Source organism: Acanthopagrus latus, chromosome 14, assembly GCF_904848185.1.
Source record: "Acanthopagrus latus isolate v.2019 chromosome 14, fAcaLat1.1, whole genome shotgun sequence".
Classification (NCBI taxonomy): domain Eukaryota; kingdom Metazoa; phylum Chordata; class Actinopteri; order Spariformes; family Sparidae; genus Acanthopagrus; species Acanthopagrus latus.
The window spans coordinates 15,166,889-15,190,172 of NC_051052.1; the positions used below are offsets into that span (position 1 = coordinate 15,166,889).

At 43.9% G+C, this 23,284-nt stretch overlaps 1 protein-coding gene and 1 long non-coding RNA gene across 2 annotated transcripts; one reads left to right on the forward strand and one right to left on the reverse strand.

Moving 5' to 3' along the window:
• Window positions 1-238: 238 nt before the first annotated feature.
• On the reverse strand, window positions 239-3,534 carry LOC119032685. Its single transcript, XR_005079003.1, has 2 exons — window positions 3,375-3,534; window positions 239-589 (listed from the first exon to the last, which is right to left on the reverse strand). It is a non-coding gene; the product is annotated as an uncharacterized LOC119032685 (long non-coding RNA).
• Window positions 3,535-12,518: 8,984 nt separating this feature from the next.
• On the forward strand, window positions 12,519-21,162 carry btg1 (B-cell translocation gene 1, anti-proliferative). Its single transcript, XM_037121279.1, has 2 exons — window positions 12,519-12,991; window positions 16,693-21,162. The coding sequence occupies exons 1-2, from the start codon at window positions 12,847-12,849 to the stop codon at window positions 17,094-17,096; spliced, it is 549 nt and encodes a 182-aa protein (XP_036977174.1). The 5' UTR covers window positions 12,519-12,846; the 3' UTR covers window positions 17,097-21,162.
• Window positions 21,163-23,284: the final 2,122 nt, after the last annotated feature.

A 23,284-nucleotide genomic window follows, 5' to 3' on the forward strand; every position in this document is an offset into this window, starting at 1 on the left:
GGCCGCTGACTTATCAGCCTGCCGAAGAGGCCGAAAGGTTGTGTGAGAGTAAATCAGTGCAGTTTTAATGATATGCTGTCACTAATTGTGAGTGAGGACGGCTAAACTACTCACTGAGGATTGTGTTTAGGTGCACGATAGGACTCCTTGGTACTTAACGGTGTAGAGGGTGACGTATTTGTTCACCGAACATAATTTTCATCAAGATGACAAAAAAAGAGGACACCACAACAGAGCACAAGTTTGCAAAAGGGAATTATCTTTATTTACAGATGATACCAAATCTATGAGTGTGTGTGGAGGCTGGGCCAGAAGGAACAAAAGGGATGGGGGGGCGGGCGAAGTCTGGGAAAGTCACACTGTCGGCTGTAGCACCGAGAATTTTCCCTCCTTAAACTAAAATAGTCCTCATGAACTAAACTAACATCAAAAACTGGGAAAACAGGACTAGCAGAATTCCATCCTCAAAAGACAAAAAACAAAAACAAAAGAAAAACACTAAAGATCTCTCAAGATAAGTCAGGAATGTCTTCTTGTTGATGTGTGACGGCCTAATTGCCCGATGAGTGAACACCTGAGGGAGGAGAGTCTGTAGAACGACACAGAGGGAAGGAGGGAGTGTGTACCATCAAACAAGATTCAGGTTTACTTCACATTTATTTTTATTTAAGGTGCGTTTTATTTTGAGGTCTGTCGCTGTGACTTCCGGGGAGACGTGACTGAACATTACATGAATTAAATGTTATTCATATACATTTCAACTTGAGTCTCACAGATCTAGACTTTCATTAGCAGCGGCAGTCGTTTAACAATGAAGACATCAACTCCCATCAGCCCCCGCTCGTTCCGTCTTTAATTTTGTTCTGATTGATAGACCCCTAACGGACAGAAATGACACACTTGGTGTTTAACGTATGTAATTAAAGACATTCCCACGTATGAATACAATATTTATTTGACTTTTCCAACATTTCTGATGGGTTTTGGCAGAAGAGGGAGAGCGATGTAGGTCAAAAAAAGCAAAACAAATCCACCAGATGTGAACAATCAGTAACATCCGTAATGCGGATAGTGTCGTGGGTGGAACGTAGTGAATGGAGATGCTGTAAAAATAAAACAAAGCAACAGATATTTGATGCACTGAAATTATTATAAACCCACATTAATCGTGTTTTCATGGGAAAGTCTTCTGCGTGCACTGCAGCTCTTTATCTTACAATCAACTTCCGTGACGGTAGCAGCACAGATACAGTGTGGAAAAATCTGACAAACCCATGAGTCACATGGAGGTATCTCAGCTTCTGGCCGCCCATCCCCTAATTCATGTTTGCCGTGCTTCTATCTGTATGAATCTCAGAGGACGGAGCTGTATACTTCAGCACGTCTACACTTGCGGTCCGGAACTGTGAAACTGTGACTTGGGTCATGGATAGCGGCTCGTGGTGAAAAAATGACAGCCTGCGCGGGCCCAGACTGGATTTGATCCCGAGCTGTTTGAGGCTCTTTAAAAAGCGTGAGTCACGTCGAGGGCTTTAAGAAGCACAGTCACTGACTCTCGCTGACACATGTACACTCCTGCTTTCTCCCCCTCGCTCTCTGTGTCTGTCTGTTTCATTTAAAGAGGGAGGGCGGGTCCAGGTTGGCAGTACTCCCTTCAAGTTCAGACACGGTAATATGACAAGACTCAGTGATGTGTGTGTGTGTGTGTGTGTGTGTGTGTGTGTGTGTGTTCACTCTTATCTACCTGAGTGATAAGGTAATCATACACTTTCTATCAGTGTTTGAAGTTACACTGTGTGCAATCCGGTTATATGGCAGACAGATAGGCTTCGTTGGTACCCAAGGGAGGGAAATGTGAACATGGTGACCGTGACTTAAGTTGATTTTGTTTTTCTGCCCTCTCGTAAATGAGATTATTCGGGCAAAAAGAAGTAATATTCCTGAGAAATAAGCCAAAAGACGAGATTTAAAGGAGACATCTTGTATTTTCTTTGCCTTGTCTTCAGTGTTTTATATGTATTTTCTCGTGCATGTAAACGGATTTAAACGTTAAAGAGCCCAGAGTTAAACGCAAGGATGCAGCCAGTTAGGTTAGCTTAGCATAAATGCTGTACATGCAGGGAAACAACTCGTCCGACTTTGTCCAAAGGTAACAAAATCAGCCTTCCTGCACTTCTACATCTCACTGCTTAAAGATCATATTGATACCATTTTTAAGTGGACATTTAAAAAACAAATATCTACAGTATCACTTTTCCTTAAAAACATTATCATGATTGTGAATTAGGCTAATAACCTAACTATGTAACAACGCTGACAGTTGGTTACAGCGCAGACAAGGTTTGCGAGCCAATAGTATACATATTATAACAGCACAAGTATCATGTTTGCTAGCGTTAAGAACACCAACTTGAGCTATCATTAGCGACGTAAACATTAGCTACTGTGAGCAATGTTAACATTAGCTAATCAGTATGAGCACTGTCAATGTTTGCTGGCGTTAGAAACATAAACGTTAGGTAGCGTCAGCAATGTTAATGTTAGCAAACGAACGTAAGCAACATTAGCCCAACCTAGCATCTGCTTGAGGGGGCAGATGATTTAAAGAGCAGCTGTGTTGTAGCATGAATGCAGTTTGATGAATCTGCACAAAAAATGTGTTGCTAAAACTACACATTGTGATTCTCAGGCTAATTCAGGACCTCTATATGAATTTTTCACTGCCTTGTGTACTCATAAACACGAGACATGTGTTCTGTCATATGACAGTATTTCTAACAGTGTGACTCATGAGTGTGTTTCCAAAGATGTCAAACTATTTCCTCATCACATCGCACCATTTAGCTCCTATTGAAAGGTCTTGAATCCCTGATTCCTGTAGCCTTGATCTGAGCTTAAAGAGAACAAATTCCTTGAATACTGACTGCTCAAGTGTTTTCTCCCTGGCAGTCACTTTCCCTCTAATAAAAATAATCAAAATAAAAAATAACAGCTCGCCCTCAGCTAATCAGGATGAGATATTCACTGGGGGAATAACAGAACATGGCATTAATCTAGGCTGAGCCGCAGCTCGCAGGATGCCACAGTCTGATTCCTCACACGGCGGAGTTACATTCAGTATGTGTGAAGACTCTGTCCCAGATAGAGTGAGAAGAACATGTATGTAATATTCATCGAAATGTTACATATTTATAATGCACACAAATGTGCTGCAGTCAGACGCTGCGCTCAGGCTGTCTGTGTGTGTGTGTGTGTGTGTGTGTGTGTGTGTGTGTGTGTGTGTATTATTGAAACTTTGCCATTCCACAAGGGAAAGTCAGAGAGTCGCGGCACGAGACCAGCAACGTGCCACATGCAATATGCCACATACTCACCAAGCCAGCCGGCGTGCGTCTTCTCTCTCTGCACTGATCCACACATGGCATACACAACCCGCAGAACTTTGAAAATTGGGTTACATCTGTTTAAAGGAGGGGGACAATTGGGTAGAAGACTGATGAAGTCGAACAAATGGGGTGCGAAAGAAATCTGACTCATCCTGCCAGGAAGAAATGGAAATGATCAATCTGACAGGAATGCTACATCCAAAAAAATCTGTCCGCCCCGCTACGAGGCTTAATGCAGGCACTGTGATGCTACAAGTCAGCATGCTAATGTGTCAAGTAGCAGGTATAGGTAAAGTTTGTTATATTCTAAGCTGGTTTTCAACAGTTTTCAATGTTCTGTGTTTGGAATGCATTTGAGTAAGGTCCAGTTAGGGTTTAGGCACAAAAACCACTGGGTAAGGGTTAGGAAAAGATTGTGTTTCGGCTTGAAATATCTGCTTTTGTTGCCACGAACACGGCCTGAAAGTATTCTGACGTCTTCTTCAGATATCCAGTTCTGTCGCTGCAAAGACAGCCGGAAGATGACAGCCGGAAAGTGTCCCAACATCACCTTTCAAATGTCCACTTAGGAATGTCCAATGTGCAAAGACAGCGGGAACACGTCCCAACATCTTTTTAAAAATACCCACAGTTGGCACAAACACGACTGGAAAACATCTCGTTGTCTTCTTAAAAGTGCTGGTTTTGTCACTGCAAAGACAGCTGGAAAACGTCCCGACGCCTCTCTAAAAAATATCTGCTTTTGTTGCCACAAACATGGTAAATGTCCTAACTTCACCTTATAATAGGTGGATTGTCGCTGCAAAGACAGCTGGAAAATCATTCAACAGGTTGAAACGCTGGTGTTGCACGGTGGACTCTCCTGGTTGGCATGACGGAGAAGATAATGTGACAGTCAGCTCATATGTAACCTGAACATTATATTACATGTGTTGTTTAACTGTTGATATGACACATGTGAAATCAAAAAATCGGACGTATCTTTTGTATGCAGAAATGTACGATACAAATATTTTGTCTCGGCGGTCGGGCTGACTGGAGGAAAAAAAAAAAGGGCCTTTTCTATTACGCAATGGCGCAAGCTGAACGCCCTTAAAAGGAGACACGGGTCCTCAGCAAATAAGTTACATGAAGCCAAGCAGGTGTATCTTACATCATGATCTTGCCGTCTGGAGCCCAGACGACTGCAATACGGCAAAGGTTTGAGCATACGGTGGCTCCCAGTGGGATACCCGTTACAGTGCATGTGAAAACCTTCCCACCGCGACGCGCTCACGTATACTTTGTGGCTCATTATTAAAGGTCGAGAGTTTCGAAAAGTGCAAATGAATCCGTTGAGCTGCTCAGTTCACCTGCGATTCACAAAAACAGGAAGGTGTTGAAGGGAACGTTCGGGAATCACCTTTCAAAAATGGACTTGACTGGTCTTGGCAGGCTCCCCCTCGCTATCTCAAATGTCACCACTATAAATACACACAGACGCATCAGCACACGCTATGCAGGGTTTATATTGTTAAAAGTCATGGAGAGACGACTGATGTAAGATCCCTTCTCTCTCTGTGATTACTGAGGAACTTGGTCACCTGGCGTGGAGAGCTTCATGTGCGAGTGGGAAAAAAAAAAAAAAAAGTGGGGGAACTGAATCATTTGCACATCAATATGTACAGCTGCGGACTAGTTTAAGCCTCCCGACTTAAAGCTTGCGTATTTTGCCTCGCCAAGCACAGAACATGAATAACTCAAGATGTGTCTGGAGAGAGAAAAAAAAGAAAGGGAATAATGGAATATACCGCGGCGATGGGAAAGAAGCCACATAGTGCTTATTCTCAGGCCGGGCCTTGCTTGGAGGATCCATCTGGTTTTTAAGCCGGAAAATGAATTAAGTAAACACAGGGAGAGTTAAGCTGAATGAGAAGCAGGGAAAGGAAGGCAACTATAAAGAAAAAATAAAAAGATGGTTTCCTGAGGCCGCTCGGCGTGCACGTCGCTCCATTTTTATTTTTTTTTTGAGAACAAGTCAAGGCCAAGCCGCAGAGCACGGAGGCGAGAGTCCAGCGGTGAGGGAGGCTGCGGCAGCTTCCTGCTTGATTTAACATCAGCACAGAGAGAGTGAGCGAGCGAGAGAGAGCGCATCATGGAAAGTTTGTGGTTTTTCTCTGATGAGTCTCTTCCCGGTGACCGAGGATCGAAGTGGGAAGGGCGTCAAGAGTTTTTCTTCCCTCCCTTACTCGACTTGTTTTTTTCCGAAAAAAGGTGATTACTGCGTCTGGGCCACACCCGCGCACACTCATGGTGATGTCACTCGTCACGTTTTCATTTGAGGCTTCAAGGCATTCTGACATTCTTGGAGTGACAATCCACAACTTGTATTTGCTCTATGTTGTGTTTGTTCAGAAGCACATTATAAGACAGCTGCGCCCCCTCCAAACAAACAAGACTAGGCTGCTCCAGAGACAACATACAGTAATCATGTTTGGTATTGAGCTTATCTGCCACTTAAAGATGGTCTTTTGTGTCGCAGTGTAGAAGAAAGAGTTTGCATTGCTTACTTCAGCAAAGGCAGCAATAGAAAACCACTGAAATACTCAATTTATTTAAAGTCCTGCATTTAAAACACTGGAAAGGATTGTCAGGGGGATTTAGTTAAAGTGTGACTCGTTAACTCTTGTGGATCAGCAGCTACTGTCGTCATATGACAGTTACACAATAACAGTAAATGCTGAAACATTGTTTTAACGGGAGCACAAGTGGAGAAGAGTCTGTTTGCTTCTGTTTGCTAAAATTAGCCCCCACAAACCATTGGTCAGACCAAATGGGGTCATAAAGTCCTGACCCAAAAGTGTCAGTTACACATAAACATAACTAAAGTTTGCTAATGTTAGCTAAGATTAGCCACCATAAGGTCCTTTAAGGTTTTTAAGTATTGATAGGCTATGACAACACTGTGCAGTTCTGCAAATAGTTGCTAACATTAGATAACATTGTAAAATACTGATTTAGTAGCCTAATGTACTACATCTATCCTAAAGTTAAAAGCTAAAGTAGCATAAATATAAAATCTACCCTGAAGTTGAATAAAGTTAGCAAACATTCCTAAGATCCAGAGGCAGAAATGGTACAAAATTGACCAAGTTTGCAAATATAAGCAAACATTAGCAACCTTAAGTCCTGGATTTAGGAGGTTAATCATACTACAACATCTAGCTAAAGTTAAAAACATTAATTCTTAGCCACCATAAGGTCCTGACTCAGAAATGACACGTTGACCACTTTTGCAAATATTAGCTAAAATTAGCCACCGTAACGTCCTGATTTATTAGCCTAATAATACAACATCTACGTAAGGTTTGCTAACGTTGGCGAATATTAGGCACCATGAAGTCCTGATTCAGTAATGATAGTATAACATCACCGATGTTTGTTAACATTAGCTAACATAAGCCACTGTAAAATTCTGATCAAGTAGCATAATTACACTACAACATCTACCTGAAGTTTTGCTAACATTAGCCAAAATAACTAACTAATATAATGGTGTTATACTGCAACATATCTGCAACATTATGCAACATCTGCAACATTATCTAGCATTAGCCACCATAAGGTCTTGATGTTAGCCTATCCTACAACATCTAGTTTTCTAAAAGTAGCTAACTTTAGCTCCCATAAGGTCACGATTCAGTCCTGCCATTTCCACTACCACATACCAAAACTTGGCTAACTTGGTTAACTAAAGTCTGGCAAGTTTCTTCAAGTATCCAGTCAAAAGAAATGATGCATAACTTTAAAACAGCATCTACTGTTGTATCTGGTCAGGTGGAGCTAATTTAACTACTGTATAAGTACAATGTTGGGTAGTTTCACCTGTAAAAATGCCTCATAACACCTGAAAAACTGCACTTATCTACTTGTGTAAACACTCTTAGTTTCCTCCATTCGCATGGCAGAACTGATAGCTGAGGTACAATCAGGTCTCAGGTTTTTTAGCACAGTGGGTCTGTTATTGAGAAATCCCAATTGTTGTACTGTACAAAAGAGACACGCTTTGGTGACGATGTATCTGCGCTGGTGTGATAAGCCGGATCCCGGCCAGAGACACAGATAATTATCTGTGAGTGTTTGGGAGTGCTAGTCGGACCTGTGTGTGTGTGTTGGTGTGTGTTCGCCGGGAACCTCAGGGGCGTTGTTTTTGTCTCGCGTCTGGACGAACGCAGCCCGTGTTGGTTTAGCTTTTGTATGACCCGCAGATGTTGGTGTCCCTTTGTACCCTTGTGTGGGCCCAAGTATGTAACATGTACAGCGTGTGTGTACAGCGTGTGTGTTCACCGCCGTGAAAATAAGGACGTGTTTGGAAAAACTCTGCCCACGCCAGCTCAGCAGCCAAAGTCTCTCTCTCTCTCTCTCGTCGTGGCCCGACCTGACATTCTTTCCTGCAGTTCACGTGCGGTTTTGGAGATAAAAGCCTCCATTCATTAGTCTAACCGAGGGCCCGAAACGACAGGATACCCCACCCTTGTCTGGCAACAACCAGGACCATATTTTACCCCCGGTGCTACACTGAAAACAACCAGTATTACAGGACGTTTTTCTTGCTCTCTGTGTGGGTCTGCTTCAGGTGTCCGCAGGATTTCTCGTACTTCGAGTATATAATAATAAAAAAAAAGGTAGCAGGGAGGTTCGGGGTTTTCCAAGTTTGATTACAAGTCACAGGCCAGCTTTGTTGCTGCGAGTACTTTTCTTTCTCTTTCTCTTTTATCCTATTTGACTTTTATCTCCACTGCAGCCAGATCATAACCACACACACACACACACACTCCCACACACACACACACACACACACACACTGTCAGTAATGAGGTATTTGCCTGTCCCACAGTTGTGTATGTGTGTGTGTGTGTGGTACAGATGTGAAACCTCCTGCTCGCTCTGCTGCTGCTGCTGTACACCCAGGAGGAGGAAAGAAGAAATCCTGCCGGGGGGGAAATTGGGACGGTGGCCGACTTCCTCCAGCAGCTACAACTGTGTGGTGTATAGAAATTATAGCCACATACACGGGTGCCAAATTATGTCACCTGGACATACAACCGTAAAAGTGATATTGCGCTCAGAATCTGTGGTGGATCGAGCAGAAGGAGCAAAGATCGAAACTTGCACATTAGCTTCCCGAAAACCACCTCTGCAGCATGATAAACGTATCCACGGTGCCTCCCTGTCCAAAGTATTTAGTTTTTATCCCCAAACGAAACAAAACAAAATGCTTTTCCACCGGCCATAAACCCTCTCTCGTTTGGTGAGTGCTCCCGGCTCTTTAATTTGCCATCTGAGCTGCTGATTGGCTCTCGGGTGCCTCACTAAAAACAGTTATTTCTTCTATAAACAATACAAGCTAACTACTAATGAGCTTCACAAATTTGCGGGTGAGGATAATGATCCAAATTATCGTGCCGTCGCCGCGGCCAAACTTTGGCAAAAAAAAAAAAAAAAAAATCAATGTTGAGAAAGAGTGATGGAGAAGATTTCAAGGCTTTTTCCACTGTGGAGTTGTTTCTTTTTTACGATTTGGTTTACGCCTAAACATTAAAATAAAAGACAAAGAAAATATAGCATCTGTAGATCAGCTCGTCTTCTGAAGGAAAGTCCAACTTTGGTGCAGTCTTTCACGTTGAATGCCGACTTAGTGGCTTTAACACTGAAATTAACAAACTTTTAGTGACTTTATTGTCTTTGGATTGGAGCCAGATATACACAAATCACCTTCCTCTTTTTAAGGAAAAATAAAAGCGTAAGAAAAATAGCCAATCAAAGCGTCCAGCTCAGACACTCAAACCAAACCGCATGATGATCCTGACAGAAATCAAGAAGGTTTCACATTATTTCTGTTGCAGTTATTATTTCTGACCATGTTTAGGCACTTTAAACTACTTGGTTAAGTTTAGGTAAACATTGTGGTTCGGGTTTATATTAGCATGCTACCTTGAGTCACATACATAATGTGCATGACACCATTTATTTTGGTTACATATGTGACATGTAAGACATATGTGACGTTACATCGAGTACGGTACGTAGGTTGATAATTACGCTGTTTATATTTGTACATATTATGTATATGCAATCCTATTTCTATTTCTGCTGTAGCTCCTCCTCTTACCTTTTTATTGTATTGTTTATTTTGCACAATTATTGTTTACTGTTAAAGTGAACTGTCCTTTGGCTGCCGTGATGCACAAATTTCCCTGTTTGCGGGACAAATCAGGGAATTTCTAAGTTGATTTAATGACTTTATAACTTAAAACAAGCCAACGTTGATTTTGGGGTTTCACATGCACAGGATATGTACGGCGGTCTCCTGGGCGATGCATGAGAGAAACCAGTAAGAAAAGACAAGAGACAAACAGCAGGAAAAAAAACAAAGCTTCAAGGAAAAACACATTTTCAAAACACGACCTGACGCCTGGTATGGCAGCTGAACATTACTGGGTCAGTGATACTTCTCCACCCCCCGAGGATATTTAGCTCATCAGAGTTACGTGAAAAGTCACAGCTTGCGCCGATGCGAAGACGCTCTGGATGAAGTCAAACAGATGTGATTTGTGAAAAGAAAAACAAAATGATCAGCTGTGCTAAACCGCAGCGTGAGCAAATGTCACACATGGGCAGTGGATGCTGATGGCCGGGGCCCCACTCAGCGTGACGACACCGAAACTCACCGCTGTTTCATTAAATAGCACGACGGTGTGTAACTGTGGGCGAAACTGTGAATGCATGGAGAGGCGCGGGGGGGGGGTTGTTTTACACATGTGAGGACTTGTGTGGACATGCCTGTATGAAAGAGAGAGGACCTTTATTTGACAAGAGAGGGAAGTGAGTCTGTTTTTTTTTTTTGGCAGTTAAAAGGACAAACATCATCACTGTTTTACAAAACTTTAGAAAATCATATTCCAAAGAAACGTATTGTCATTTTAGTTGTAAAAAATGAAACAAAAACTGAACGATAACGATGAAAAAAAGACCGAAGATGTTTGAATTCGAAACATTCAAGACAGCCGAGTGGTCAGTAGTGGAGAGTCTTCAAGATGGCTGTGTGATTAAACCACCAATCACTGGTTATTGTGTGCGTATCTTAATTTTGCGTGTGTTTCCTTTACACCTTTAAGGTCAGCGGTTGAGCCAATCAGTGTGGTCCAGGTCTGTCTGATTGCATCATGATTGGAGCGCTCAGCAGGTCGTCGCTGGCCGCGTGTCTCCGACAAACAAAGCAACAGCGGCCTGTACTTTTCCACTGATTTTAACGAGCACGTAGGGAAAAGAAAGACAGCAGATTTCACTGCTTCCTGGCACCGCACCGCCTCCTCGGTTGTGAAACGACGGGTCGGCGGAGAGATTCGAGAGTTCTTCCTGTTTTTATATGTGAAGAAACAATCACAGATCACACAAAACACCGTGAGAGAGAAAAAGCAAAAGTGCCGGAGAGGAGCAAGGTGCTGAGGTGACACACTGAGTGACGGCAGTGTAAACAGCATGGCGTTCTCTTCCTGTCTCTGTCTCTGTCTCTCACACACACACACACACACACACACACACACACACACACACACACACACACACCTGTTCTCTGGCCTGACCTAACCTGAACATAAGCAGCAATAAAGTCCCAACTTTGAATGCACCGTACCATAAACAATCCAGCTGCGTTTGGGGAACAAACCTTGTTTACAAAAAGGAACGTTTTAGTTCCAAGTGAGATCTTTCAGCACAGAAAGAGCTGTGAAATGTGTGCTACTTTAAACAGAAAACTACACTTAGGCCTTCTTTTACCTTGCTTCAATTTGCTCTCAGCATATTCTGATTATGAATCCCTGTGAAGAATTGGAAAATTATTATTATAAATATTGTGAAGTCTCAACTTCTTTCTTTGTTAATCAAACCCCAAATAAACTTTAATTTATTCTTCGTCCTGTGTTTTGTCTTTCTTGATTTCATTTATTCCATTATTACCATTTCTTACATACATGTTGTTCACTAATTACTGGTCACCGCGATGGAGTTTCACAGCAGTGTACTTGTACAATTGGAGTAAAAATACACATCTTGAATCTTGAATTTGTAATATGCACGGGACACCAACACAAAGGTAGGCTACTGTGGGGTTATAAATTATTGAAGTCTACTTTGATTTTTAACCCCCTGGAGGAGGACAACTCAGACTGCTGAGGCATTGCATTAGCTAGACTGTGTGATGTGATTCTGTTTTAATGTGTTTTGGGGCCTGTTGCCTTTATCATGTAGATCCAGTAGGAGACAGTAGAGCTGAGATAAGATGGTGTGAGGGAGACAGGGGGGGCTTTATTACAGCTCTAGGGTGTGTAGTATGTAATAAAATTAAAATAAATCTAAAATATGTGGCGGACCCTGCCACCCTTCTGGCTTTGAACATTGTTCTTGGGGACCTTATTGTCCTCTGAGAGCAGTTTGTTTATTCAGCTATGGAAAAATGTCTGCGTTAGTAAATTAGAGTTTGTATTACTACTACAAAATCTCCATAGCGACCCTTTAACGGCAGTCAAACGGTGGATTTATTACAGCTCTGGGATGTAAATGCTGCTTCTGTGTGATTAGTTTGCACCCTGGAATCACTGCTGGTTGTTCCAAAAACCATTGAGTGATTTGATTTTTTTTTTTTTGATAATTAAACAAAATATGACTCATAAGCGCAGAGTAATATGTTTCCTCGTAATGTTATGTTCTGAAGTTGCACAGCTTTGGTGTATTTCTACAACTAGTTGCTGCTTCAACTTTTTCAACCTCGACGACGCGAGTTTTTTTCTTTGTTGACGTTTGGCTTTGTTTCCATTCCTTTTTTCTCTCTCTCTCTCTCTCTCTCTCTCTCTCTCTCTCTCTCTCTCTCTCTCTCTCCCTGCCCCCCACATTTCCGATGGGCCCTGAAGTACACAGCGAGGTTTCATGCTGTGTACCTCTGTTTATTTTCAGAGCGGTGACGTGAACGCCGCACTCCTCCTATATGTGGCTCGTCAGACGGACGCCGGCGCCTGATTGGCCAGCTGTTGTTGCTGTAGCAGCTCGTCTCGAGGCTGAGGGGAGGGGGGAGGGGGCGCTATAAAAGCCCTCTCCACGACTCCGACAGCCTCACTCTGGAGGAGGAAAGTGAACAGGGCGGGTCGGTCAACGTGGCACCAAAGGACCCCCCCTCCAACCCCCTGTATTTACTAGTAACAGGCGTCTGTTTCCCAGCACTGAACCGTCCTGGCACACGGACTCTGACTAAAACAACAACTTCCCTCTACCTCGTCTAATAAATGCCAAGAGAAACACCAACACAAGCGCCAACAGATACGGATCGGCCAGAAGCGGAGACGAACGGTCGGACGTAAAGACACGAAGAACAAGAAAAAAAAAAAAAGCAACAAACGAGCGCGGATCGTCGCCGTTGCCTTTCTCAATGCATACCCTTTGTGCCCGGGGAACGATGAAACCAGAGATCACCGCCGCCGTCGGATTTCTGTCGAGATTTCTGAGGGTAAAAGGACACGTAAACGATCGACAGGTCCAAACATTCAGCCAAAGCTTACAGGACATTTTGGCAGGTAAGAAAACCCACCAATCCATCTACCCACAACACTCACACCACAAACAACACGCGCGTGTTTTGGGTTTGGTGTTTATTTCGGCGCAAAATGTCGAAATTCGGGTTTTAATCGGCCTTTGAACGGGTCAGAAGAAGCCTTTCTTTGTTCTCCCAACTATCACTATCAGCGATACCGACGCGCACCACTGTTCGCGCACCTCCGCGAGGGAGGAGGGGGAGAAAACGTCAACGTATAAACACGACGAGCGGTTAGAAAAGGCGATCCGCGGTCGATTAAAGTGATAAAATTCGATATATTTCGGCGAAAAGGGGCGAATTAGACGGCTAGGTGAGCTACTTTTGTTTAGTTGAGGACGAGGAAGGGGGGAGGGGGTGGAGAGGGACGCTTGGCTCGAACAAGGAAGTGCGCCCTCGGTCGATGAAGCTCTCGGAGAAGTGAGCAAAACAGCCCCCAGTGAGCTCAATTACGTAATGCATCACGGCCGAACGGGCCGATAATGAAGAGATGTGCGAGTTTTAGAGCAACCTTAAGCACTTGCGCCACAAATGTAACAAATGTGTTTTTTCTATTTGAAAATGTTCGATTGAATGTGCCAAATTATTGAGCTTGTTACATGTAGCTAAGAAGGTAAACGCATATTTTGCCACATTTCCCACAGATTTTAAATGGGTCATGCGAAACAGATTTGCTCTATTAGATTCATTTTGCTGTGTAGTTTAGGGGACAGAATATTAATCAAATGAGAAAGATAATTGATTTTTAATTTTTACAGCCACCTAAACAAACTGAATAAACACAAGCCTTTGTTCCATCATGATTAAGGAAATGACCTAACGTAGAGGACAACACAATTTCTGTCTTTTGTTTATATGTGGCGGACCCTGCCACCTTTTCTCCGAGAGAGCTTGTTTTTCCAGTTATGGCGACAGTAAACACGTCTGTCTCATTAATGTTGAAGTCATGAATTTCCACATATTACTTATTTAAAACATACAGTGTTTTTTGCTGTGCCCGGGGGATTGTGTCTCGCTCTCTGCTGTAAACACATTCCAATCTCAGGCCTCTAAAGCTGCCATACATCTGCCTCCCTCCATCGCCTGGGCAGCAGATGACCTAGATTTCCAACATAAGGAGCTCACTCATGTAAAAGCGTGTCTTTAGTTTAGCAGATCATTTAGGTAACATGTTGAATGTCCAGCAGAACAAAGCAGCTAACCAGCATTAGCACGCTGAAAAAGATTCCCCAAGAGAAAAATCTTCACACCAACGGTCCCCAAAAACCATCGAGGCCATGTTTGTAAACAGACAAAAGTTGGAGCTGAATGGCTGCGAGGCCTGTGTGTGTGTGGGGGAGGGGATGTTTTGGTGGGCGCCTATAGGAAGACATTAAAGGCGTAGGAGGCAGCGCAGGGTAGCTGGGGAGGAAACGAAGGGGAAGTCCAGTCAAACAAAGCCTAACCCACCGTGTATTTAGAGAACATAAACATGAAATCAAATTTAATGCAAATTATGAGGGCCAATCGGCCATATGCAAGACTTGGTTTATGGAGTTGCTGTCGTCAACAAATCTATAGTTAATTCTGATATAGTTTCAAAAGCAAAATGTTGTTTAATTTTTGTGTGGAGATGAAGGTGGGTACCCAGTGGGGGCTTCCTGCTCTCATCCAGGCCAACCCAGAGCTCGTTTGTGCCTGGAAACGCCACAGTCGCTCACTATTGTGTCTGCCTCCTGAAAAGCCCCACTCCTCTTGTTTGTGCCGAGAGCGAGGGAAGTGGAGGGCGATCTGATTGACAGTCGCGATAGTTGTGTAGTTGTACTGAACGGGGTCTTAGATTCTTCCGGAGCAGCAGATTTACTGCTGCAGAAAATGGCGTGTAGTGGAAAAACACCCATGTAACCGTGGTGTTAAAGGTCAACTGCACTGAACAACAACCCAGTTTCGTTAAACTCTTAAGGCTAAGCACACACTCGTCTGCTTTACTTTTCCGTTTGCCATTTCCTCCCCCCTCTTCTTCCTCCCGTGCGCCCTCGTTTTTAAGAATAGGCCATGCTGAGCTGATCCTTTCCCAGCTGCTCCAGGGTTTGTTGGTGGTTGCCTTTGTGGCTCCGTCCGAGGCTGAAAGATCATCCAGCCCCTTGTGTTCTTGCGCGACTGCCAGCCCCTCCATTAGTGATAAGATATGGGGTGGGGGGGGGTTATTATCCTGTGGATGCATACAGGTGGCCTCCGGGCCCCAGCCTGAATGCTGGCCCACTTCACTTACCCTGTTTTTCACTGGCCACAATTAAATTAGCATGAATGGTAATTCAATATGGATGAACCATGTCAGAGCAAATGAACAGAGCCAAACAGATTTTGAATGTAAAAGTAAAAGGCCTTTTACTATTCCAGGAGTGAATTATCCTGGAAAGAATGAACCACATTTTACTTCCTCATACACCCAAAAAACATCGGGCAGCCAGGAGTCAATTTTCCTCTCATCTCAACCGCGAAAAATGCCTGAAGCGTTGAGCGAGTAGCGTCACTCTGAATCACCAGTTTCACTGCGTTTTAGTAACTTCGACACGGACGAGAAAAATAGGATCCTCTCCCTTTAAGAGGAGGCGGAGCCCGGTGTCCCAGATGGCTGGCTGGGACTTCGACACTTTCTGTGTGTTTTTGTCCAGCCAGTCATGGGAGACTTTGTGACACTGACGGCGTCGAGGGGAGGGATTGTGCAATTCAATGGGCCTCTTTTTGTCACGTAAGCCCAGGGTGCCGCTGGCCGCCTGTTTATGGCCGCTTATCAGGGCTGTAACAGGTGGTGATGTTTTTCTTTCCTTTCTTATTCCCTCTGCACACAACTACGCCCTGTACTTTACACCAAAAAGGTACAATAGTGATTTTTTTTTTTAAAGGTACAGGCTTATTTAGCTATTGTAAGACTTCCACAAGAACAGACTGTCAATAAAAAAAATACATAAAAGGCTCATACAGTGTTTCGTCTAAAGCATGTTTTTGTCATTATTTGTTCTTTGTCAAAACCCATCTCGTTTTATTACCACTTAAGAAATAATCTCAGAAATAATAATTTCTTACTGAATGAAGTAGGTGTTTTCAGGTGAAAAAAAGTCCCTAGAATTTGGCTGGGTCCGCCAAAATGCAACGTTTGAATTTGTTTTGTTTATTCAGTGATGAAAACAGAACTTGTATATTTAATGTAGGCATTAAAAGAAAACAGCCAATGAATATCTCATCTTGTCCAAAACTACACAGTGCACCTTTTAAGTATCCTCATGACAAAAAAGCAGCACATGCGATTAAGATCTCGTCCTCTTAATGATTACCTTAATGATTAATGATTTACCCTTAACTTTACGAGACAAACCAAGTGTAGATTAGATTAGATTAATCTTCGCCTGCAGATCGATTTTATTAAAAGACAATACAGTAAACAAGGATCTGGCATATTAAACCTTTAATAAACACCATGGGTTTTTATTACTTTTTATGATGATCCCATCTTGACATTTAACAGTTTGTTTATGAAGTCACGTGGACACATCTAAGGGTCGGGTTCAACCTTCGTTCAAACATCTGTAGTCCAGTGTTACTCAGCTCTCAGTGATGTCTTTCTGTTTGTCTCATGATATGATTTTTGCCCACATCACTCCAAAGCTAAACTCTCCCTCCACCCCCTCCTTTTTGTCTATGCAGAGCAATATAAGCACCACTGGTTCCCAGACAGACCCTGCAAGGGTTCAGGATACCGCTGCATCCGCATCAACCACAAGATGGACCCACTGGTGGGGCAGGCGGGCCAGCGCATCGGCCTGACCATCCAGCAACTCTACCTGCTGCTGCCCAGCGAGCTCACGCTGTGGGTGGACCCCTTTGAGGTGTCCTACCGCATCGGCGAGGACGGCTCCATCTGCGTCCTGTATGAGTCGCAGCCCTGCCCCCCAGGAACGCCGGCCGGCGCCATGGCCGGCTCCCCCTCAGGAAACAGCGGGCCAATGAGCCCCATGGTGGACAGTCACATCAGCTGCAAGGAGGAACTGATGGTGCTGGGCAGAACCAGTCCCTCCAAAGCCTACAATATGATGACTGTGTCCAGTTAAAAAGGCACACCGTCACCCCCGGCCTACTTTTTTTTTGTTCAGGGTCACGCCATGGCTGGTCAGATCATGTGACCAGGTCAGGGTGAGCCTTTTTAAAGCTAAGGTTATGAAATGAAATAGTGAAAGAAGAAAAAAGCAAAAGAGAAAAAAAGCAGAGGATGTGGCCTATCGTCCAGGTGATGGAAACCTTGTAGGTTTGATATTTTTTACCCTCTCTCCCCATTATCATCTGTTCTGTTGTGTCATTGGATGAGCTGGGCACTCCATTTTCGAGGAGAGGCTTTGTGGAAATGGAACTGTTGGGGCAGCTAAACCAACCAACCAGGAACCGCTGTGGAGACTGGCTCCACCCCCTCCCCCCCTCGACTGTAAACAACATGGTGATCAGCTCCATCTCTGAGGGGGCTCTCATGGACTTTGCACTTTTCTTACTTGTGGTTACTATGGGTACATGTTCAACACCGCAAAAACACCTAAATTGTAAGGAATTTTTACCAGGAACTACCCCTCGAATTTCAAAATCCAGAGGTTATTCAGCTTTTCATATGTTTTTGTTTCCTGGGTTTTGATGGGGGAGTTGAAGTATAGACCGAGCATTTTCGCAGTCTGAGCTCGAGGTAAAGAAACGCCCAATGACAGCATCTCTATTTTCTATAAAAAAAAAAAACACCTTTTTGGACCACAGGGAATTTTCTTTATCTTGTAGCTGGAAAATAAAAGAGCTTTGAGTCTTAACTTCTGCTCCCCCCTCGTCTACCATCAGCACCGAGCTTCAGAAAACCCTCATCTCGACCTGCTCTCGGCCTGTATGTAAGTGCAAGTGGAATGTGTTGTGACACCTGTTACCTATGGATACCAGTGTGTCCTGTTGCACTGTCGCCCTCCCATCACCCATGTATGTGTAGCTTTCCGGGGGTGGAGGGAAGCTGGGGACCTGTCTCCTCTCACCTTTCCCTCAGTCAATGAATGTTGAAATTCACAATCAAGTTCCCATGTTTTTTTTTGTTTGTTTTTTTGCCCCCTTTCCCTTCCACCACTGCGTCATCTCCTGCATCACCAAAATTCAAAGTGTAGCATAAAGGGGGGGCCTCTGTAACCCACTTTTTGGTCATGTGGCCCTGTTAGAATTGACATTGAATGCACTTTGACGTTAGATTGTGTGGGATGTGTACTTTTCTTTTTTTTGTTTTGTAGAGAAAATCGCCTGCATTCCATCCATTCGAATGTCACCTTTTCACACCGTTTTTATTGCCCTCCTCATTTTTGGCCGTTTTGTTCATACTGTAGCTCCCACGTTGAGGTAGACTGAACGTCTATTGAATCAGGAGCGTGCAACTCTGGATTTCAAAAACCCTTATTTTTACACTGTATTTGAACATTTCAGAGCTGTTTTGATTTTTAGGTGGAGAGTATTTTCTTGGTGGTATGTTAGACGTTCTGTCATCCGTTCATTTGGCACTGTTTCGCTCTGGCAGGATGCAGAGCTAAGCTGTTTCCCCCCTCAGACACACAGACGGTGATTTGTGTTGCTGATCGAGGAAAGTTAGCCTGAAAGGTCTGGACTAAGTGATGACTGTGTGAGGCTTTGGCCAGAGGGAGGTCTGGAGCGCTGACTGTTCAGAGATCAATTTTAACTTGAATTCACAAACAACACCAGGCCTTGTCAGCCTTTCTATTTTCATTTAGCTGTTTCCGAGGTCTTGCAGAAGGGAGAGACTTCTCCTCATGTGTGCATTGGAGGTGCATTGCCTTACGGAAGACCTCATTTGTCATGAATTATGAGCCATTTGTGATTTTAAATGTAATATCAGGCTTGCGTGAGCCTGCCTGGTTAAACCTGCTGCCCAGACCCTCACTGGAGGCGTCCTCCTTTCCAGCCTGGCAGCTTCAAATCCTCCCCCCATTACCTCTGCGGGGGTTCGGGGGGGTTAGAGTGCCTCAAGTGCCACATATCACCCCTCAGCTCAGACCTCCTGTTCAGCCAAGCCAGCATGCTGCTAGCTGACCCCCTGTTGATGCAGGTAGACTTAATGTGACACATATCATCATCCATCACCGTGGGGAGCTGGGTAAGGAAGGCAGGGACTGGGGGGGAGCTGGTGTGAGAGAGGAGGGGGGCCAGGGCCGGACTCTTTTTGTCCAGGGCAGCTAAAATCCCTCCAGCCCCCCCACCTCTGGACTTATTCAACATCCCCCATCCCTGACCAGAAGCCCTGGACGCTCCCTCAGCAGTGATGGATTTAAAATAAAAACAAAACCAGCACACGCGCTTGGCGTGCTCAAGCTGCACTGGGGGAGGGGGGGGCTAGTGAGAGACGTGGAAACATGGATCACAGATGAAGAATTGAGGGTACGAGGCCATTGTTTTCTGTTTTCATCTCACTGGATCGCGCTGCACCTGATTACTGAGTTTGAGTGGCGACTTTGTTTACATGCATATGAAAGGATGTGATGGCTGTCTGACGTACCCCCAGCTCCACTCCAGGTGCTGTGGCTGAGCAGTGAGCGGCGAGCCGGGAGCAGATGCCGGGGCGGCTCTGGGCGTCGCTCGGGCCTTAGCCGCTGGCCAAATCTGTCACGGCAGGCTGGTTCACTGCTCATCTACCAGACCTATGGGTGTTTAAGCTCCCCTAAGCCTGAGAGGATCATGGGTAATAGAGCTATAGCCTTTGACGCACTGCAACCCCCTAACCCCCCTTCCCTGCTCTCTGCTGATACTCCCTTCAGCAATCTGTGAAAAGCAGTGATTCCATGTTGGCCAGATGGAGAGGAGCTCGCTGGGACGGGAGCCCAGAGCTTTGGTTTCCATGGTGGACACCAGTTTTAAAATCTCGCTGCTCCATTATAGCATTTCTTTTTTTTTTTTTATGTCATGAGATTTCACGAGATTGGTCTATATTTCGGTCACGAGCGGATCGTCTCGTCTCACTCTTCTCTCGATGTATTTTATGGTCACACTGGTAGATTTTCTCATATTTCCACTCTGCCATCCCCATTTTGCTCCTCTTCGTCCTCTTTTTAAGAGGATTTTTTTTTTAGTCTGGTGATCTAACCCACTTTTAACAGACCTTGTTTTTAGAGCTCCCCAAAAAATTTTAAAAAGTAAAGTCCAAATCCCTCTTCGACACCTTCTCAACTGAACTACCACCACCCGCAAAATGGTTTCTCAGTAATGTCGATTATTTAAATGGCATCCATTCAGCTTGTGCGCACATAGGTTACAGAATTGAGAGTGCTTTTGAGTAAGTCGGAGGTAAAATAGCACATTAAAATGCACTAAATATGTCAAGTTGAAGTCGTGACATTTTGTTTTTGAGACGCGAGGAGTCTCTCCTGGAATGTATTGCCAAACTCAGGCCTCGGACATTCAATAAATACCCTTGTGGAAAAGTTGTGCATGTTAAGACATGAAGCAGGAAGGGAACAGCAGTTTTGTTGTTGTTGTTGTCGTCAAAAGTTGTCATTGATTAGTTGAATTATTGCCACTTTCACATTTGAGGTGTTTTTACATATTGTAGAATGTATTGTAACTGTACAACAAATGGTAGAGTACATAACATTACACATGGGAAGTGCCAATAATTGCTATCCAGAGGTGTTTTTAGATGTATTCCTTTTTGTATTTCATCTTTTAACATGGATAACGCTTTTTCGTAAGTGAAGCCATTTGTGATGGGAGTGTTGGCAAGGACCAAAGTTGTTTTGGTAAAAAAAAAAAAACTTAGTTTCCATGATCTGTAAGTGTAGACGTATCCTTTTGTTTTTTTCTTTCTTTTACTTTTTTCTGTTATTTTTTTCCTTTTTTTTCTATTTACCTACAAAACCAGAAAAAAAAAATAGACAAAAAAATCCGAGCTTACCCAAGAAGAAAAGCTGTCTATCTTGTGATCTCATGTCAGTACATCTTTATCGTGTTCAGTTTCTTTTCCTTGGGTATGTTGTGATGAACTGCTGTAAATTTGTACAGTTCATGTAAATTGATTGTGCGGAAGTTGTACAGATTTCTATATTTTGGAAGAAAAGTTTTTTTTCTCTGTAATAAAAGATTTCCTATCTTGGCATCATATCCATGGCGAGCTGTGTCATTATTTACTCTGGTGTCAGCTATCATGATGCTACATCAAAGGCACGGATTAAAGGTGCACTGTGTAGTTGTTTTGTTTTTTTTTTAGAAGAAAGTCAGTATGGGGTAATAATACAGACTCAAATATTTATTTCCTCAACTGAATAAACAAGCTGTTCTTAAAGGAATATAAGATCCACAGAACACTATTTGATGAGAGAAAGGTGGCAGGGTCCGCCAAGTATAAACAGTGTAAAATCGTGTTTATTTAATTTAGGTCGTGAAAACAAAGAGGTTCAGTCATCAAAAACAGCCCGTTCCGATCTTGACCTCTGACTTGTAGTTTTACCTGCCGGATGATCCGACACTGTATTTTTAACATGGAGGCTGTATATACACTCTGCTGTGGCTCCGCTGGGGCCCTGACTGGAATTTGACCTCCGAGCCTTTTCGAGAACCATCTGTGCCAAAAAGGACTTGCGAAGAGATCAAGTCAGCGATCCTCCTGCCTCGCTTACATTCGTCCCTCTCTCTCAGGACGGTAAACTGCACTTGATGCATAAAGAGATTTTAGGTCACACATTCCATAAGCACATTATCCCCCCACACGGCCGACTCTAGCTCTGTTTTCTATAATTTGATAAAAATCTGCTTCTCTGATGTGTTGGATGACTGTCACTAATGTTGATGTAGCTCCATATTTTTTTGGGAGTAACTGTGGAACATTTCGTAAGCCCGTTGCAGCCTCTCCTTAAAAGGACTGCTGACTGCCCTGATTGGCAAATCCAATCACTTCCAGTCCAAATGCACATGATGTTTTCAGACATTTGGAATAAAACCCTGCATTCCGCTCTCTCGGACCAAATGGAACTGCCTTGCGCTTCCACCTCTTTAATGACAGGATGCGACAGATGGTACCGTTAGCAAGGATTCGCTTTAAAAAAAAAAAAAAAAAAAAAAGTGCTAACTCTGCCAGGGCACCGATATGCACAATACCGCTTGCACTCGGAACCAGCTGACTCTGCAAAACCCGGAGTTTGGATTAAGACTGCAATCCTTTGCAGCACTCTGAATCCCCCAGGGTTGCTTAGCAGCAGGCGGAAAAAGAAAAACATTGGGCTCGTTTTGACACACGGACAAAGGAGGGAACGAGATGAGCTGGTTTAGCAGGAGCCGAGGGCGTGGAGGGGGGGGTGAGGGTGAGGAGGGCACCGAGAGGGAAGGTGACTGCGTCCAAGTCGGGTGTTCACCTCTCCCAAACACAGCCTGCGATGAGGCCTCTGCAGCTGGGGAGTGTGGGTACTGTAGTCTGTGAATACCGCAGGCATTTTCTTGTGCTTTAACCGTTCCTGCTTGATCTCGGTGGAAGGAGGTCAAAAATTCCCCGGGCGTGTTCGACTATGCGGCCCAGTGTGGTTTTCTTTTGAGTGAAAATATCATCTGGTCTGGGGGGGGGAAGCGAATACGGAAACCATCCAACACTAACACAAGGCACAAATGATCCAGATTTAACAGGATTTTGCAATCCCTCCCTCCCTGGACAGCGGTTTCGCAATGACTCATTTGAGCAAGATGTTTTGACACGCATTTTCATCTGCCCAAAAAAAACAAAACAAAACAAGAAGTAGATTGCAGAGTGTGTGCACAAGAGGACACGTTCTGATGTGAGGTGATTTTCACATTAACAATAAGGCTCAACATACGCAGGATCTTCATTATAATCGCATGTAAATTGTTCGATATGAGATGTCAGCACGTCAACAGCTTTTCACCTTTATTCAGACTCCGCTGCAGCGAGTGTCAGAGCACTATCGAATCGTCGCCTCAAGAATTGCACAGGAGTTTCAACCCAGCACTGATGAAACAGCGGTGTAATATTTTCTGCCCTCCCCCTCGCTCCCACATAGCAACACAGGTCACATGTAGCAATGGTTCAATTAGGTGGCCAAATCTGGAAGGTGCGGCAGATTACCACTGAACGATAAGAGAATACTCAGTAACATGACTGCAGACTGATACTGTGATAGTTGCTATGTTGGGTAATAGTTAATGTTGAGGTATGATAAACAAAGGCAGGTCAGTGTAAGTCATGAGTCCCGCAGATACCGGCTCAACCTGATTCTAC

Bases quoted from the DNA above. Each gene is read 5' to 3' on its own strand.
- btg1 (XM_037121279.1), top strand. From the start codon at position 12,847: ATGCATACCCTTTGTGCCCGGGGAACGATGAAACCAGAGATCACCGCC. The intron at 12,992-16,692 runs GTAAGAAAACCC...TTGTCTATGCAG, and splicing joins CTTACAGGACATTTTGGCAG to AGCAATATAAGCACCACTGG.